Source organism: Stenella coeruleoalba, assembly GCF_951394435.1.
Source record: "Stenella coeruleoalba genome assembly, chromosome: 5".
NCBI lineage: Eukaryota > Metazoa > Chordata > Mammalia > Artiodactyla > Delphinidae > Stenella > Stenella coeruleoalba.
In genome coordinates this window covers 102,116,507-102,130,387 of record NC_137150.1, presented here as the reverse complement: position 1 = coordinate 102,130,387, position 13,881 = coordinate 102,116,507, and the positions used below count along the sequence as shown (strand labels likewise).

Below are 13,881 nucleotides of genomic sequence, written 5' to 3'. Positions count from 1 at the left end.
TGATTTTTTCCCAAATATAAATTACATAACATTACTCCCAGGCCCCAAAACAGCTTTGCCTTTATTACACTTGCTGTAAACTTCAGACTTACAGGGCTTTACATCTAGCCCCTGCTGACCTTTCTTAACCTCATCTCTTACCTCACTGCTCTTTTCCCACTGTGATACAACTGTACTGCTCATTCTTCTTTGAACAGAGTAAGTTATACTCTCCTCAGGGTCTTTGTACTATTTGTTTCATATGCCTGGAATATGTGCTTCCCTTGTCCTCATCACTCAGATCTTCACTTACATTACCTTTTAGAGAGGCCTATATTTTCCACGTAGCCAAAAGAAGCCACTCTGACAATATCTTATCATCCTTATTTTAAACTTCTGCCAAGAACTTAACATTGTCTAATATTTGTATTTGTTATATGCTTTCTCCACTAGAATGTTAGTTCCCAAACTCTATCCCCATGTGAGTTCAGACTGTGCCCCTAGCCCCTAGTCTAGTGCCTGGCTTCACAATAAAGTGATGGAGAAAATTCCAAGCATACCATTGCCTTTTATTTTTTACTATATTTGCCAACCCTCTTAATCTGTAATACAGTGTCCTGAATGGACCCAAGTTCAGGAAAACAGTGCCTTAACTTAGCTTTTTAGGCCTTAAGCTAAAAGCAGCTCCTAGTTACCAACTAGACTCTTCATTAAGTACATAGTTGGGTTTTCCTAGGATTTGTTGACCACAGAGTTAACTGACCTATCTGAACATAAAAGATTTGATGCAGGGCTTCCCTGGTGGCGCAGTGGTTGAGAGTCCGCCTGCCGATGCAGGGGACACAGGTTCGTGCTCCGGTCTGGGAATATCCCACATGCTGCGGAGCGGCTAGGCCTGTGAGCCATGACCGCTGAGGCTGTGTGTCCGGAGCCTGTGCTTGGCAACGGGAGAGGCCACAAAAGTGAGAGGCCTGCGTACCGCAAAAAAAAAAAAAAAAAAAAAAAAAAAATTTGATGCAGCTTCTAGTTTGATTTGGCTTTAATAGAGCACCACTTGAATTCTTGTTTTATACAATTCTTAACTACCAAAATGTTCTTAAATGAACCTAAAGCATTGTTTAAGTAGTTGTCACTTACTGACATTCATCTTGTTAAGGCATTGGAAGTTACAAAAATACGTAATAGAGCTTGATACCTGTCTAGAAACTTAAGATCATTTACCTCATTTTCAATTGTTAACCCATGAGTTTAAAGCTAATATGCTATTTTTAGTTTAATAAATGAAGACTTGTTTTATGTCACTTGCTTTAGAAATTTCTGTAACTCTAGTGGGTAAGGGCAAAAGGGGAAAATTATAACTTAATAGTGATGAAAGTATGTGAATGGCTCTATGAAATGAAGAAAAATGACACAAGACACTAAATTATGGGACATCCTTCATTCTAAAGTGGGAGAAATTTCTAAAATAGCTTCTTTATTTTGAGCCACAACATGGACAACACCAGCAACACAATACCCTGCAAGGATTTCTTTTTTTGTATTTTACAGCTAGTCCAAATTTTTCTTTAGTAGTGTTAACATACTCTTTTATGCCATTCACTATCATTTCAATATTGTTGATGCTTTCTCCCTGTTCCTCTACTAAAAGAGATATCTGAATGAAAAGGTCCCTTAAATCCTTTATTTGGTTCTCCAAATTAACAAATTCTTTGTGTCTCTGTTCCATCTCTGAGAGTTGTGCTTTAGTGATACTGATTTCTCGAAGTAAGCTTTCATTAAAAACTTCCCATTTTCCTTGATGAAGCATATCATTTACCTCTTCTTCCAGCACTTCTTTTCCAGCAACTTCAAGCTGACGGAAAATAAATGTCCTGCACTTCTCTTGCTTTGCTGCTATTGTGTCATTGTATAGAAACATAGTTTGCTGAAAATGGCGGAACATCGCAGCATGCTGAGATTTAAGTATCCTTGTGACCACTGATGATGGACCGTTTTCATCCTCTGACTTCTTAACTTCTTTTACTAAATCATCCAAACGTCTATTAATGTGTTCTGCTTGGACTTTTATCTCTTTTGTAATGCTAGACTCTCTCTTAAGTAGACTAAACCTTCTCATAGAAGCCACCAGACTTTTCTGTTGCTGCCCAAATTTTTGAACATCATCTGTCAAGTTGTTAATACTCTCCTGTAGTTTTTGTATCTCATGTAGGTGTCTCTCAGCTACAGGCTCTCTTTCATAAATAACAGCTTGCTGCAGAAACACCCCTTGTTCCTCTGCTTCTGTAGTCGACACATCCTTGTCTCTAGAGAGCTCAATTTCCTTTGTTCTTTGCTTTAGTTCTTGAAGTCGGTCTTTCATCTTCCCTGTCCTCCTAAAAGCAAAAATGATTGTGTTGAACAAAGAAAAATTTGGTATTTCCTCCCAGTAGCAGTTGGCTTTACATAGCTATGTCTATCTCTCAGGAAAAATCCTCCTAGTTTTCTGAAAAGATGACTAAAAATTAGAAAAATCAATAAGAATTTCCTCATAAAGATCACTGAAATAGAAAAAGTAATGTAAACTATTTTGTAAATCACTTCGCATAATGCAGTGCTTCTATGAGTCCCATACAGTTGAGTAAAGTAGCTGAGTAAGCAGTGATAGAGAAATAATTGCCCCCAAATAAGTTCTCAGTGTCACGATACTGCCACAGAATAGATTTTTCTTGATTTAGGAAGCTATATCTTAGAATGGAAGATTTGACCATATCTTTTTAGGATTAAAAGGTCACATTAAAAGGAAGATTTGACCATATCTTTTTAGGATTAAAAGGTCACTCTGAATGGATCCTTATTACTGGAGATACGGTTCCCAGTTAATTTGGTCTATGTAATGTCAAAAAAACATACTCATTTTGCTAAATGTGTGTAGTTCAGCTAAAACCAGTATAGTGACAGATTCCATATGAGAGCTTTAAGCAATATAGGTAATGTTGAATTTATCACAAAATTTCTCAGGCTTCTGGATTGACTAACACATTATTTGACATAGCTTTGTTTTCTTATCCATTGCATATATATAGAATCATATTCTTGGTTTAATCATGCTGATGTCTCATTATTAGCATTCCTTTGCAAAGATATCCAGACTGTGTTAGAAAAAATTTTTTGTTAATTCATAATAAGTGATATTTTTACAAACATGAGAATATATAAAATCTTATTTGGGGGACACTGATAATATTGACACTTACTGTATGCTGTGTTGGTAGTTATTCATGGAATCAATTTGATGTACGTAATTATATAGTGATATACATGAAGTGAATAAAAAGAAATCCTTGTTAATAAAATACTTTCTTTTCACAGCACATCTTGACTTTAGAAAGGCATTTAAAATGCTTTTCATGATATTTTTGTGGATAAGAGGAAGCTGTTAGGGAGTTACAAGTAGCTCATTGAACCACACATAGTATCAACTAGAGAAAAAGGTCTCTAATATGACGCTGTTATGCTATGGGATTCAGTTCTTGATATGTTTATGCAAATATTTTTATCAGTTATTTGGGTGTCGTAGAAGGCATGCTTATCAAACATGTTGATGGCACAACATTTGGAGAATTCTTTAGTATGTTGAAATACAGAATTGGGATTTGAAAATTAAAATAGAACAGAACACTATACTAAAATAACAAAAACATGTTTAACTGGATAGATCTAAAGTATTGCACCTAGTTGTTTAGAAAACACCTTTACATCTATAAACTGGAAGACCCTTGAGTTCATAGCAGTGCTTATAAAAATCACTGGAGATTTTAGTTAATTTTGAGCTTTTAATCAGAACTATCAGAATAGTTATTATGCTTTCATGAATAATAATGTGATGTCTAGATAGACTAAGAAAGATATTTGTTCCACTGACTCTATGCTAGTGAAAGCAAATGGGAGAGGGACTGTGTTAAGTATGAGATGAAAATCCACAAATTGGGAATTTCCAAGCTGTCATGGAAAGGATGAGATTGGAAGACCATAGTATATGGAGAGTTGTTGAAAGAAATGGAAATATTTGTTCTGAAAAAGAGAAGGTCGAGGGAATATCTACAACTGTTTTCTAAAATGTGTAGATCTGTATATATGAGGGATTAGACTTACCTGGTATAACTCCAAAGGGCAGCGTGGGTGGAAATTACATGGAGTGAGGTTCGGTTCAGTATAAAGAAGACTTTTCACACAAGTAGAGCTGTCTGAAGATGGAATGAACTGTTTCATGAGATAAAAACCTTGCCATCACTAGAGATGTTCCAGATGTTCTTGAATGATGACCCAGTCGAGGATACTGTAGAAATGATGCCTGTATTACATAAAAAGTTAAACGAATATCCTGATAATATTCCTTTGGTTTTAAAGAACTGACATTCTGTCAAATAATTTTTGAAGCTTACTATATGCAAAGTTTTAAATGCTATAGTGTGTATTCAGTAATACCTGTCCTTGAGTAATTAATATCTGAGGGGAGATGGACAATACACAATTAAACAGATAAATGAGATAATTTTCGATCTTGATAGATCAATTAGGCAAGGCCTCTCTAAGGAGCTATTTGAGTGTAGACCTAAATGTTGAGAAGATGGAGAGCCAAGAAAGTGCATCTTGAGTATTGGAGATGGGGTGCCAGGGCAGTGAATAGGACTGGTATGTTTTAAGAACAAAATTAATGCTTATATAGATAGAAATTAATATGGGCAGTAACATTGGAGGAGTGAAGTCAGGACGGTAGGTGGGGATCAGATCACCAAGGGCCTTGTGGGTCAAAGTAAGGAATTTAGATTTTATTCTAGATGCAGTGGCGGACAGTGAAAGGATAAATAGGGTATTGACGTAAGATTTATGTTTTTAAAAGATCACTGTATAGAGAATAGTTTCCTGATAACCTGGAGGTTAACCTCCAGGTTATCAGGATGGAAACTAGATGGAATAAATGGGAACCATCTGGGATATATTTTGCAGGTAGAAGCAATAGGACTTATTGGTGATTTTAACCCTTCAGTAGCACTTAACCACTACTTCTTGAAATTATTTTACGTATGTCTCCTGGCTTTCCTCTTGCCTCTTTGGCTCCTCCTTCATCATTTTCTCCTCCCTGGTTTCTTCTCGTCTTTCCTACCGCTGAATACTGGAATACTTCCACACACAGTCCTCTTTTTATCCACCGTTGTTTTCCAGTCTCACAGTTTAAATGCCGTCCGTTAGCTGATGACTCAAAGTTATATCTCAAGTCTAGACTGTTCTCATAACACTTGTCTACTCAACAGCTTCATTTGAATGTCTGTGTCTAAAATAATTTCCTGATCTTCCAACTCCCAAACTGCTGCTCCATCTCAGTAAGTGGCACCTCTTCCAGTCTCTTCTTCCAGTCTTCTTCCAAGTCACCCTACCAAAAACTTGGGAGTCATTCTGGACTACGTGACTACTCTGTTTTGTGTCCCCCTCCCCCCTCCCCCCCCACACTCTTATATTCAAACTAACAGGGAATCTTGTCAATCCCTTTTTCAGGGTACATCAGGAACCACCTCCCTGGTTCAAGTCACCATCCTTTCTCACCTGGATTATTGCAGTAGTCTCCTACATGGTCTCCTTGCTTCTTCCTTTGTATCCCCGTCTCCTCTGGTCTTAACACAGAAACAAGAGTTAAAATGTAAGTCAGATCATGTCATTCCTGTGCCTAAAGCCCTCCTTTAGAGTGATCTCTCAGAGGAAAAGCCAGAGCCTACAAGGTCCAATATGACTTCTCCACCTCTCCTTTTGCCCTTCTGACCATGCCTCCTAGAACTCCCCCTCCCTCTGCCCCAATCACACTGTGCTCCTGGTTATCCCTCACACAAACCTGGCAGGATCCTGCCTTAGGGCTTTGGCACTTGCTGTCTTCTCTGTTTGGAATGCTCTTCCCCCTGTAGTGCTGTCTTATTCCTCCAACTTCTTTAAATCTTACTGAGATGACACCCTCTCAGTAAGGCTGTCCTTGGTCACCCTATCTAGAACTGCAACCACCCTTCCCAGCTTTAGTTTTTTTCCTAGCACTTTTCACTATATTTTACTTATTTATCTTACTTTATTGTCTGCTCTCTTCTCCAAACACAAGCTCCATGAGGGCAAGGATCTTTATTCATTCTGGTATTCCCAGCACCTTCACCAGTCTTATTTATTCAAGTTCTGATATTGAGCTCTTTATAGTTCATATTTTCCTGAGTTCTTAATATGTGACAGGCACTGTTCTAAGTGTGTTGTATGTTCTTTTAAGAACTCTGGATTAAGTATTACCATGGTCTCCATTTTACAGATGATGACATTAAGACCTGATCTTAAGTAACTTAACCAAGATATCAGCTCGTGGTAGAGTTCTGATTCAAATTCAGGCAGTCTAGTTTGAAGGACTCACTCTTTAATGTGCTATAAAGCCTTCTTCAATGGTATCAGATGCTCTATAGAGACCAGTTCAGATAAGTTCTGAGAAGAGGCAATTAGGTAAGTGAAGTGGCTGGGAAAGAAGCCAGATCACAAGGGATACTAAGACCTTGAAATCTGTTTTTGATGGAAAAAGTCTTTTATAGATATTAACAGTTTACTCAGAGGCATTTGCTATGTACCTGTGTTGCTGAGCATTTTAAGTACTGGTTGGAAACATTTAACAGCAAGTTTTTGTTGCCTGTAATGCACTTACAGTTTTCTGCTGTTTATTTTAAATTATCTAAATATGTAATTCAAATAGCTTGCAGTCTTTTATTTTACCACTGATTTGCTATATTAAAAGTAAAAGGCTTCAGTCTGTACAATTTATGCAAATAAGAGACTTCTAAGTAGTGGAAGGATTTCATTCCCTCTGTCTCCCCACCTTTCCATTGTCTGTATTCTACCTTACTTGCAAAGAATAATTTCTTTACCTTAGGAACAAAACTAACCAGATCCAGTGGTTTACTAAGATCTGTGGGAAAAAATAATAAGCTATAATATTAAACCTGGAAAATTTGTGAAAAGAAGATTAGTCAAGGAGGACTATGAGAAGGTGGCAGTATAGATTGCAAACTTTGGGTGTTAGGAAATTAGATCAATATAAAACACTAATATATTGATCCATGTGTTGGGCATACCTTCTAGGAAAGTATTGATACTTACTGGCCTTTGTCCTTACAAGTAGGAAATAAGCAAACTAGAGAAAATATAATACCATGTGAGCATACTATTTTTTTTAATAAAATTATTTATTAATTTTTATTTTTGGCTGTGTTGGGTCTTCGTTGCTGCACGCGCGTTTTCTCTAGTTGCGGCAAGCGGGGGCTACTCTTCGTTGCGGTGCACGGGCTTCTCTTTGCGGTGGCTTCTCTTGTTGCGGAGCGCAGGCTCTAGGGCACAGGCTCAGTAGTTGTGGCACGCGGGCTTAGTTGCTCTGTGGCATGTGGGATCTTTCTGGACCAGGGCTCGAACCTGTGTCCCCTGCATTGGCAGGCGGATTCTTAACCACTGTGCCACCAGGGAAGTCCTAGCGTACTATTTGTTTAAGTCCTTTATTAAAGTGAAAACAAAGTGATTTTAATTGAGAAAGATTTCAGTACTAGAGCAACCAATTAAACGTGCAGAAAGTTTGATATCATTTTTTATATTTTTCCCACCTTTTAAATTATAATAAACAGATGAATTTATATGTATATATAATTTCATATAATTAAGTTATTTATAATTAATTAGTTAATTGTAATTAACCTAATATAATCCTTAATATAAAAATTCAGATTTTAAGAGATAAATTGTAAAGATTTTTAGCTTTATAAACTAATTTAGGTTGGGATTTCTTGTGAGTATTAAATATTCAGTTTTTGAAAAATTCCACTTGGTCCCATTTTTATCAGTCAAGATATGCTTGGTTATGTCACAGTAATGTCCAGTCACCAAATCTTGATGGATTACAACCACAGAGATGTATTTTTCATTCACATTTCATGTCCATGTTGGGTTAGCAGGGGCTACTGGTTCCCATCTTGGTTTCTCAGAGACCTAAGCTCCACCTTTCTGAATGTGGTAGGCTGGTAGGGCAGTTGGAAGTACTGGAGAGTCTCTCATAGACGTTAAAATGCTGTAGCCTGAAATGATGCGTGTCACTTTCCTTTGCAACTCCTCGACCAACTGAAAGAGGATGGTAGTGATATGTAGTCCTCACCTGTTCTCCAAAGGAGAGGTGAACCTGGTTTCTTCCACATCTATTGAATATTATAATTTGATTCCAAAAATAATCCTTAGAGGTTAACTAATCAATTTCTCATTTTTCTTAAGGGGAAATTGAAAATCAGAAAAGTTAAGTGTTTTACCCAGAGCTTGCTAGTAGTAGTACTGGTATAATAATGCAAACTTCCTGGCTGCTAGACCAGTGCTTTTTTCATTATAAGATGTATAATATAAATTTCCTAGAATGTATATGTTATGTAAAGCTGGGATCATCTATATGCTCTTTTGTATTCAGTATTTTATAAATATTTGATGATTATGCTAGAACAGATTTTTAAAAACACCTACAAACATTGGGAAGTGATTGTAGAAACTTTTTTTTCATGTGATAACTTTGAGAAAGCAGAATTACCACCCATGATTTATTATATGCCTCTGATAAAGACTAATCTTTCTAGTATAGAGGGAGGTAATTACTAAAGTCAGTTAGCCTAATGATTTATCTTGAATAGCTCCATACTGTTCTTTGTTTGGTTTAGTGTTTATCACTTCCTTATCTGTATGCTCCCTCTGGTATTACCATATTGATGCTGAAAATAAATTCCTCCAAAAGTGTTTAAAACGGATGTCATGTTGCTTTTGATATAGCCATAAGCTTTTTCTTTTCTTTCCTTCCTTCCTTCCTTCCTTCCTTCCTTCCTTCCTTCCTTCCCTCCTTCCCTCCTTCCCTCCTTCCCTCCTTCCCTCCTTCCCTCCTTCCCTCCTCCCCCCTACATGATTTGAACAAAGCCTTTTCTTTTAAAAATGTTTTTAATGTGATTATTTTCATCATTAATACAGATACACAGTTTAAGAAGTCAGACCACTTCAAGGCTTATGAAGATATACAGCTGACCCCTGCCTGCCCCACCACATTCTATTTCCAGTTCCTCATTCCCAAAGGCAGTCATTTTCAACTCCTTAGCTATATGTTGCTTTTAAGCTCCCTATTTCTTGATAATTTGCTTATGTAGATGTTTACACTTTTTTCAGTTTTAAATAATCTTTGCTATGAAAGATATGAATTTAACTATTTTTTTTTTTGGCTGCACCACACAGCTTGCAGGACAGTTCCCTGACCAGGGGTTGAACCTGCACCTTGGCAGTGAAAGTGCGGAGTCCTAACCACAGGACCACCAGGGAATTCTTGGATTTAACTTTCTCTTACACCCCCATCCTTCCCTCAAATTTTTCCTCTCAATGTAATTATATCACAGTTTTTGTTATAGTCAGTATTATATGTTTACGTTATTAGGACTACCCAAATACTATATTTACCAGAATCACATATTATATATAACAGAATCACACCAGAATCATATTATATATACCAGAATCACTAGGGTTATATTTCCTTTCTCAGAATAATTTTTTTCACTGTACCTAGGCTTTTTCAGTGGATAGAGCTAGGAGATGTACATTTTTATTTTAAGAAAGCTTTTCACTGAAGTATTTACGCATATACAGAAAGTGCCCAAAACATAAATGTATACTTTGATGATTTTTCACAAAGCGAACGGACCCATGTAACCACTACACAGATCAAGAACCTTGTAACTTTTAAATTTTTCTTGAAATTATTAATTACCTAAGTTTTTCAGTTGCTTCATTTTGTATATATGCATCACTAATTCATTCTAAAGCTCATTTGCACTGAAAATATTCTCTTAATGTATATATAGCAGGTATTCTTTTCTGTTTCATTTTATTGTTTTATCTTTTGCAGCTTCTTTCTTGGAACCCTGATTACCACACAGCTGTTGTGTTGGAATTTTTCTCTCCTTCTGTGTATTTTCTCCTTGTTCCTTGTTCCTCATCTCTATTTTTGGTTTATCCCCTTGATTTGAGGGCATACCATAGCTTCCTTTTAAAACATAGGTGTGGTGATAACTTGCATTTCTGAAAATGTTTTTATTCTGTCCTTACACCTGAATGATATATTTGCTGCAGATGTAATTCTTACTTGGAAATTGTGTTCCCTTAGAATTTTGAAACTTTTGCTGTGTTTTCTTTTAAGTTTCTTTGTTACCCTTGAGAAATCTGCCATCTGATTCCTGATATTTTGTATAAGATGTGGGGTTTTTTGTTTGTTTGTTTTTAATTTCCTTCCATGAAATTCTTTGCCTTTTCTCTTTATTCCTCATGTTTTGAAATTTTGCAATAACATGACCTAGGAACGTCTTTTTGCATGTATTTGCTAGATGTTTAGTGGCTCTTTCCAATTTGGAAACTCATGTACTTATGGTTTCTTTTGGAGGGGATCCTAACTTTTAAAAGAACTTCATCTTCTCCACTTTCTTTGTATTGTTTTCTTTGAAATTGCCCTTATTTGGATGTTGACTTTATTAACTATTCCTCTAATTTTCTTAGTATCTGAAAAGTAGAGTGACTTGCCTGAGGTCACACAACTAAAAAGTAGCAGAGCCTACATTCAGATGTACATCTACTTGCCTGCAGATCTGTTATTTTTCTTTATTTCATAGTGAATAGATATAGATTATCCTAGTGAAACATGCTACAAATGAAGTTGATCTGTATCAAATATTGTATTATGTTGTTAATATAAATGCTATGTTTAAAAGAAAAAAGTTCTTCCAGCAGGTAATATAGCATATTAGATCTAAAATAATTATGTTAGCAGCTGTATTAGGATTTTTCATACAATCAGACCAAATTAAGCACGTTACAATTTAGAAAAAGAAAAAGTATTAGTTCAGGGACTTCCCTGGCGCTTCCATTGCAGGAGGCATGGGTTCAATCCCTGGTCAGGGAACTAAGATCCCGCTGGCCGTGTGGTGCCCCCCCCCAAAAAAAGAAAAATGATTGGTTCTGATCCCACACACCTGTGTCACGGAAAATCTAAAAAAATTTGAGTCCTATCCTTGGCACCATGTAGAGATAGGGATTCTTGTATTTTCTTCTGCTGTACCTCATAGTCACAGAATGAGATAAGACAAGAAGTGAGGTACACTGCATTCCTATTTATGTACACAGGTTTCTGTTTCCTATTCATATACTAACCTGTTACTATGAATTCTTACAACTATAATGTATATAGCAGATATGATGTTTGTTGTACTATTTTTTTTTTAATTGACTTGTGTTCCTCATAATATGGGAAAAGAAAAGAGTGATAGTATTGGAGGCCTAGCTGAGAAATGAGGGAGGTATCAAAACCAAACAGATTTTGATTTTTTTACTCATGAGATTTAAGTCTTATCTCATGCTAAGTAGCCTGACAATTTTTAAATTTCACAGTTCTCAAGAACTACAGTGTCTCTTACTTTCTCTTTGGTTGCATGGCTTGGAAGAAATCCCAAAACAACCCTCTCTAATATACTTATGGCTAGTTAGGTCTTTCTTTTTTTCATTTTAATTACACATAAATGAACAATGTCATTAAAAGCCTTTTTCTGAAGCATCATAGTTTAACATTTTTTTAAGAAATAGAATATTTCAAAATTGATATTGTAGCACAGTATACTTTTGCAAAGTGCTTTTGAGAAGGTAAATTTTACTGTCACTGATTTTGGAAATGAAGATATTTGACTCTCCCTTATAAAGGTGGTCTTATCCTGGATTTCTGTTTTGGGATAACAGTTTCCTGAAGGAATACCACACTTTCATATTTGAATAAAAGATACTTTAAAGAACTCTTGAAAATATATTGATATGTATTTTATATTCATTAATCTTAATAAATTTAGTAGCAAAAAGAAAGTAAATATTCTGAATCTTTTTTTTCTATAGATCTCTATATGTTAACTGATATTAAAGGAAAAAGTCAGATTTCCTTTCAGTGCTGTATATCATAGCATGCATATTATAGTTAATGATGTTTATATAAAATCAGCTGTAAAGTTTATACTGTGTTCATCTTGGTGTATGTCTTCATTTATTTCTTTTGAACATTTAAAATATATTTATGTTCAAGATCCTTTTACATTATTAGGTTATTTCTGGTTCCTTTTGTTTATTGTGGCCACCAATTGTTTTTCTTGGTGATGGGCAAGTATATTTAGTAAACTTTGTCAGCAGATTACCTTCAGTGGGGAATTATATTATACAAGAATGTCCTGAGTGCCCTGCATTATGGATACATTCTTAACCGCATTTTTGTGGTTGTCACTACTAGGGCCTCATGGAGTTTGCCCATCATAGCCCAGGTAGTATAAATACAGTTTCCCTCTATATCTGTGGGGAATTGGTTCCAGGACCCCCACAGAGACCAAAATCCACGGATGCTTAGATCTCATATAAAATGGTGCAGTATTTGCATATAACTTATGTACATCCTTCTGTATATTTTTACGTACTTTAAAAGTATACTTTAAATCATCTCGAGATTACATATAATACCTAATACAATGTACATGGTATATAAATGGTTGTAAATAAAATGTAAATGCTATCTAAATAGTGGCTGGTACGTAGAAATTTCAAGTTTTGCTTTTTGGAACTTTTTGGGTTTTTTCCTGAGTATTTTCCATCTAAGGTTGGTTGAATCAGTGCATGTGGAACCTGCAGGTACAGAGGGCTGACTGTATGGGCCTGATCTTTCTCTAGTGATTTCTATAGCCCAGGTAGTATAAATAAGGGCCTGATTTTTCTGTAGTGATTTTGTAGCCTGAGTGAATCCCTCACTCCCTGCTGTACTCCTGGACAAGCCAACAGAGATTTTCCTGTGTCTGTATACAGGCTGTTCTTTTTCTGGTCCACTATTTCATATAGGAAACTCAGTTTTAGTTCCCTATTATGAACAAACTGTAAACCCGAGCCTCTAAGATAAAAGTGTTTTCTTCTTGTAGCCCGTGGAGTTAGCTTTAATTCCTACTCTCCACCTTGGCTATGAATGTGTTCCCTCTTCATTTCTGGCACCTGGAAATTTCCCTTTCTTACTTCACATGTAATGATGTAGTTTAGAAATTTGTCTTTTTTTCCCCCTTAAGATTATATCAAACACTTCTCTACGTTTCTAGCAAGAGGAGGAGTTTCTGTATCTGTGCATCTTCACTGAAAGTCATAGGTGATTATCTTTACAGAGTTAACATAATTCACAATGTTCCCTAAATCCTTATATTCATCTCTGCAGAAACTGACCTAATGTAGGTATTCAGGTGCATGCTATACATAAATTGCATTTTCCAGTAGTTACATGCGCACAGCTACATGTATAACTATTTCCCATTTAACTGTTTAATCTTATATCTTCATAAATTATAAACAAAGTGACATATCTAAGCATATTAAAATTTAAAAGTTGGAAGAGACAGAGTTCAAGAAGGCATAAAATATTAAGTGCATAGTTGTGAAATCATTTAATTGCTTAGGCAAGTGAAATTGATGATACTACCATTTTATGCAATCTTTTCTCTACCTTAAATTTATTTTCTTAATATCCGAAGAGTTCTATCCAAATGTGAGCCATCTTTCAGCATGTTTAACTTACTGCTTTGCTGTACAGTTTTGAATTCTACTGTTAATAACTGTATCTTTGAGCTTAAATGTGATATTTGCAAAAAGAAAGTTAGAACACTAATTTATAAATATAGTAATCAAGTTTGACAATTTGTTTTTGGAAATACGAAAGTAAACTTGTATGACTCAAATAAAAGTTTCTCCACTCTATTATAGACAGGGAACATTTCCAGGAACAGAAATATGAATAAA

General features: G+C 35.7%; 2 protein-coding genes across 7 annotated transcripts in view; one reads left to right on the top strand and one right to left on the bottom strand.

Moving 5' to 3' along the window:
• The window catches only part of ARL13B (ARF like GTPase 13B), a 76,160-nt gene that overhangs the window by 31,989 nt on the left and 30,290 nt on the right, over positions 1-13,881 (top strand). The gene's annotated exons all lie outside the window — the stretch shown is intronic.
• The window catches only part of STX19 (syntaxin 19), a 55,904-nt gene continuing 42,174 nt past the window's right edge, over positions 152-13,881 (bottom strand). Inside the window, exons 3-5 of one of the 4 annotated variants that reach the window (XM_079923173.1) lie at positions 5,560-5,627; positions 4,111-4,309; positions 152-2,351 (exon numbers count right to left, since the gene is read on the bottom strand). In XM_079923173.1, coding sequence (XP_079779299.1) covers positions 1,454-2,338 — 885 coding nt within the window. In that variant the 5' untranslated portion in view covers positions 2,339-2,351; positions 4,111-4,309; positions 5,560-5,627 and the 3' untranslated portion in view covers positions 152-1,453. Of the gene's footprint in view, positions 5,924-13,881 lie in introns of those variants that run through there. The other 3 variants (XM_079923176.1, XM_079923174.1, XM_079923175.1) reach the window with 3 other exon arrangements.